The sequence below is a fragment of the Prionailurus bengalensis genome, chromosome A3 (assembly GCF_016509475.1).
Source record: "Prionailurus bengalensis isolate Pbe53 chromosome A3, Fcat_Pben_1.1_paternal_pri, whole genome shotgun sequence".
NCBI lineage: Eukaryota > Metazoa > Chordata > Mammalia > Carnivora > Felidae > Prionailurus > Prionailurus bengalensis.
Window position 1 is genome coordinate 51,232,135 of NC_057354.1, and position 6,019 is coordinate 51,238,153.

Sequence of the window (6,019 nt, forward strand, 5' to 3'; positions counted from 1 at the left end):
CAGGCTGCCAGTAGCTCAAGGCCAGGCCAGCTGCACCCGGGTTTTATACCATCCGTCCCACTGTGCCTACTTGGCAAGCCCAGGGTGAAGAAACAGTCCTGGTTAAGAGAAGACTGTATAATCTACAGAGCAAAAGTGCTCGTTCACTTATTACAGATCCATCTGGGTCAAGCATGAGGGCAGGAACTGCCCCAATAGGAAGCTCAGGTTCAAACCCTGCAGAAGACTGGAGTTCCAATCACTCAGATCTCAAAGGCCTGCTCAGCCTCCTGGAGAGAAGACAGCCTGAACTCTGCAAGCCCTGGAATCTACCTCCAAGGCTATGATGGGGCCAGAGCCACTCAAGTACTTTAAAAGGGAATTGATATAGAAACAGTGAAACACCATCTCAGGAAATATCCATTTGGGGCATCTTGTCTTCACTGGTTGCTGAGTGAGAAGCCAGGAGTCTGTTCCAGAGCAGTTCAGGGGTGTTGTGGCTGGGGCTCCTTAGGGTCATGGTGAGGGGATAGGCTCTGCACAGGCCACAGTGCTGTCCAGGAAGGAGCACGACCCAGAGGAGCAAGTCCCCTGCCCATGGCTACTCCAGGCATGCTCTGCTACTGCTCCTGGGAAGAGCCTAGCACTGGAGCCTCAAGGGCCCTCAGGGCATCCTATCTGAGGAAACACACAAAGGAGTAAGACAGCCGTGTTCAGAGTAGAGGCAGGACTGTCACTGGAGGTGTGGGGCATGGAGGGCTTCTGAGCCAGAAGGATGCAGGAGCCTACCTATGTCCTCAAGGGAGAAGTATTTGAAAGCGTGTCTCTTGTGGCTGGGCCTCAGGAAGTCTGCCCTTTGAGTAAGTCTTTGGAACTAAGGAGAACACTCAGAGAGCCCCACTGATTGGTTTCCCAGTCCTGAGCCCAAGCTCTCAACCTCCCTGACAATGTCTGAGCCCTTCCAGAGGGTGGAAGCTGCTGGGGCTAACCTGGCCTTCTGCAGGGGGTGCCAGTGCGACCTGCCTTGGGGCTCCTTATGAGGTTTTATCTTAGTTTCTTAAACTGTGCTTTAAAGAAAAATGCACAAATGTTAACTGTGTGTCACTCTACGGCTGCACATAACTGTTAACCTCCTGAGATGAAGATTTCAAACACCTCCACATCCCAGAGGCCTCCTTCTCCCTGCTTCCCGTAAGTCTCCCCACAGAGGCCCAGCTGCTCTTTCTGTCACCCTGGAGTAGTTCTACCTGCTTTTGAACTTCCTAAAAGCGAAAATCATATGTACTCTTTTGTGTCTGGCTTCTTTCAAAAGATCTGTCTGTGAGATTCAGCCATGCTTTTAAATGCAGTAGTCTTTTGTTCATTTTCTCTGCTGGATAGTATTCCATCGTATGGACATACCATCCTTCATTTATCCATCCCACTGCTGAGGGACATCTGCATTGTTTCCAGTTTGGGGACATCATAACAAAGTTTCTGTAAGCATTTATGCATATGTGTTTGAGCATCCTTAGAAGTCTGCCTGGGGAAAAATAGTTCCACTGCTACAGATGTCTGAGAGGCCAAGTTTTTCACTGCTAGACTGCACTATAAGTGTTACTCATGCATCAGGTTCTTTGATCTTAAGCTGCAGGATAAAGAAGAACATCCCCCTGGAAACTGAAGCAAATGCACAAATGGAAGCTTACAAGGTGTTTGGGAAATTTTGACTTTTACAGTGTACTAGGGAGAGGTGTGGATGTGTGTGTGAGAGTGTGTGTCAGAGTGTGTATGAGTCCATGTATATTTGAGTGTGGGCACTGTGTGTGTGTGTGTGTGTGTGTGTGTGTACGTGTGTGGGCTTACTGTTATTGCATAAGATGGCCTCAGAATCTCCTGGGCAGTCTATTCAAAATTAACGTGAGAGAACCACTAGTCCAGAGCATTTAGGGAAAGGAGAGGAAATGACCAGAGATGAGGCTAGCAAAACATCTAGCCTTTGCAGGCTATGAATCATGAATGCCTTACAATAGCATTTGAACTTTATCCTATATGAAAAAGGAATCAGCAGATGTGTTTAACAAACACCTAGTGGCACCCACACACAGCTCAGTAGGTGTGGCAAAGCTAGATGTGCCACCTACCAGCACATGGAGCCCCACAACAGGCTGAGTGAACTACAGTTTGCTAGTGGGGGGCATTCAGGGGCAGGGCAGTGAAGGGCTAAGTCTAGAGCAACCGGCCTGTGCTCATGTTCCACTTAGCAGCTGGGAGAACTTTCTGTCTCTATTGGCTCATCTGTAAAGTGGGGACATTCCTGGCTTTCATATGCCTAGGGTGTTGAGAAAATTAAATGAGAAAGTACTTAGAAGTGTTTCGCATGCAGCGAGCACGCAGTATGCATTAGCTGAAAGAACTGTATGGATAACTGCAGTGATTAATAGATGAAGGGTGTGTTGGCTCATGGGCATACACACATGACTTGTACTGACAAACAGCACACTCGCACATGATGGGCAAATACTCCTGCACATACACAAATAGCCCACAGCAAACAGGGGTTTCCAGGGCAAACATTCTAAGATGCTCCCGGCTCAGCTACTGCCCATAACTTATGCACTGGAAACAAAGTGCTCCTTAGTTACAGAAAGGAGACAGGAAATTAACAGGCCCCAAATCATCTCTGCTTTAAGGACTCCCAGTTGGACAAGCTGCCCAGTCACGCAAGTCCTATGAGGACCACAAACAGCCCACCAGAGCCAGCATTCTTCAGCTATGTTTGCAGTGACAGGGGAATGCTGTCTTCTCCTCTGGGGCTGGGGAGACCCTCCTTCCCTGCCCACACAGTAAGATAGTCTGCATCCAGGCCTGGGACACACAACCTGAGGGACTGAGACAATTCTCATAGCACTGGCACAGAAGTCCAATGCAGTCCCCATCTTCTTCTCTTGGGAAAGGGGTCCTAGGCCAGGAGTCCACCCCCACAACCCCACCTGTCTAGTGAAACAGACCGCAGGGTAGAAGAGGAAGTGTATCTGAGAGCATGACCTTACCTCCACATACAGCAGGGGGAAGATCCCAATCTTGTCTCCCAGCATGCCTTCTGCCCAGTTGTCATCCACTCTTCTGATGACAGTCAGGATCTCATCCTGGGGTCGCCGCACACATGCACGTGGACACACAACAAAACACACACAACAAAAATGGAGACCAGTAAGTACTGCTGAAGCTCAGAAAAGATCCTAAGCAAGGATGCAAAGAATGGTTTATCATCCATTCTGGGATCTGACATACGAAAACAGTCTGCCCTTACATCTTCACCCAGGACCTCCCTCTTTCTCTCTTATATATTGATTATAGTTGCAAAAATCTGCAAATGGAAGAGCTTGGCAATTTATAATATAGCTAGTATTTTAAAATTCATGTTCCTATTATTTATTTACTGAAATAAAATTATTTTGAATAAAAATAAATTCAGCGAAGTATAAAGCTTTTAAAGTTTCTGGCACCATCCATGAACAAAAAATGACCGAATACAGTTCCGTTTATTTAGAGTCGTGTACAAAAAGCTTTGTATAACCCTCTTAAATTCTTTGGCAATGCAGACAATGCCAAGTATAGACGCACAAAGTGGAAACAGATGGAAAGAGAAAGGAAGAGGCATGAAGCACAGAGGAAGAGGAGCTTTCTGGGAAGACTGGCAGACTAGTAGTTGTGAGGAAGAACATGACCAGGGTGGCTTCACAGGTGCCAGGAGCTACAGGGACAAATGACAGGGGGTGGAGAGAAGAGGGTGAGAGAAAGAAAGCATGGAGCAGTGATGAAGAGCAAAAGGTGGAAGCCATCAGGAAAGAAGACTGGGGAAAAGAGACAACATGGGCAGCGGCTAGCGTCAAGAAGGCCGGACAGGGATGCCACAGGCAAAACTGGCACCTACACCAAGGATCTGTGGTCAGCTTCTGTTCCCTTTCCAATATCCATCCTTCCTTCAATACATAGGATATATAATAGAACACTCCACAGACTGTTGGCCTAACCACCCTCTCCCCCTGACCCTCCACATCAAACCTCCCTGTCATTTGTCTCTCAACAATCTGCTAGGAGACCAGCTGGACTATCTGGGACTTGTGCTAAGGAGATGATGGCCAGCCTAATGGGGTAACCCCTACTGAATCTGAAGGTACCATCTGCCTTTCCAATGAGTCTTCAATACTTTAATGTGAAGCAATAATACGGGACTTGTAGGCTTCTCTCAGGTCAGAGGGACATTTTAGGCCAGTACACTTCATGGAATTACCAGAAAAGCTGGCTTCCCTATAAGCTAAGGGACCACATAGTTTTGGGATATTCATCTAGGTCAAGGTGGAGTGATCTAATGTTAATAGAATGTGCCTTTCATGGAACACAGATAGGGGAAAAGCAAGGATAAGTGTCTGTCATGGGACACTCCCCCATGGTCTGTTCCAAACCTCTCCTCACCTAGGGGTATAGAGTAGAGTCTAAGAGCGATCATACCCCTCATTTTCTCTCTCCTCATTCCCAAATAACGGCTTTGAAAAATTCCAAATGACAAAATGATCTGTGACTTTAGAATATTTTTTCTCCTAACTTATACAAGCCAGAATAATGCAATAAGGGAATTATATCATTGCACGTGTTTCAGGGTAGTTGGTTCTCAGGCTACGGAATGGTATTAATAAGGGAAGAATGTATGGGATTTCCTGGTAACCATTAGGGACAAAGTGGCCACCTGGCTTGAGGAGAGATGTACAGAGAGTGCCCCTAAAATCCCATGCCTTGCTCACCTTACAAATTCACAACCAAGAGAGTCATGAGCCTGTGATAAACTCAACTCAGATTCAGCCAAAGGGAGGCTCCTAATACTTTGCTGATCATGCAAAGGGAAAGGTAATTGAAGGCTTCATACATGTCAGAGCTTTTGCAACAACAAAATACACAAAAAAAAGACATTTCATTTTTTAAAATTAAAAAGAAGATAATACCAGGTTAATTTTTGTTTTTTTAAAAAAGAAAATACTGTATTATCCATACTATTACTTAGAACTGGTCTAGAAATTGGAGCCAAAGACATAAAAGAATATAAAACAGAACACATAAATACTAGAAGGTATGCAATTCTTTACCTAGAAAAAACAGTATCAACTAAAAATTAGAATAAGTAAATTTGAGAAATACTGCTAATTTTAAAATAAATACATAAAAATCATTGGTCCACTCATCTACCAGGAATAGTAAGTTAGAAAATGTGATTAAAATTGGCTATTTTAAAAAAAGTTTTCTAATACACTACATATGCCAAAATTAATTACATAAATATTAAAAATTTAAATGTTAGAAAAAAGTCTTGAATGCCCAAGAGGAAATATGAATAGATGTGTAATCTTGAGCTGGGGAAGTTCTTTTGAAGTATGATAACAAAAATTTGGCTACAGAAAAATGAAATCCTCTATGATAAAAACAGCAAAAACAAAAACGAAAATAAGCTAGCAAAATACTTGGAGGATATATGACAAAGACTTAATATTAATATTATATAAAGACTTAAATACACAATAGAACAAAAAGACAAATGTCTTAAAAGAAAAATAGGCTAAGAGCAATACATCTCACAAAAAAAAGAAAAGCAAATTGCCATTAAACATATTTTAAAAAGTTGGGGCGCCTGGGTGGCTCAGTCGGTTAAGCGGCTGACTTCAGCTCAGGTCACGATCTCGCGGTCCGTGAGTTCGAGCCCCGCGTCAGGCTCTGGGCTGATGGCTCAGAGCCTGGAGCCTGCTTCTGATTCTGTGTCTCCCTCTCTCTCTGCCCCTCCCCCATTCATGCTCTGTCTCTCTCTGTCTCAAAAATAAATAAAATGTTAAAAAAATTTTTTTTTTAAAAATAAAAAGTTATACCTCACAAATAAAAAAATACAACTGTAAACAACAAGAGCTCTCTCTTTCTTCTTTGTTCTATTTTGCTTATCAAATTAGCAAACAAAGAACATAAAGCCAACTCACAGTGCTGGTCAGCATGCACGGAATAGGCACTTAATTATTTT

General features: G+C 43.9%; 1 protein-coding gene across 1 annotated transcript in view; it reads right to left on the reverse strand.

Moving 5' to 3' along the window:
- The window catches only part of SH3RF3 (SH3 domain containing ring finger 3), a 389,906-nt gene that overhangs the window by 155,145 nt on the left and 228,742 nt on the right, over window positions 1-6,019 (reverse strand). The window contains exon 3 of the mRNA XM_043604761.1: window positions 3,012-3,107. Coding sequence (XP_043460696.1) covers window positions 3,012-3,107 — 96 coding nt within the window. The remainder of the gene's footprint in view (window positions 1-3,011; window positions 3,108-6,019) is intronic.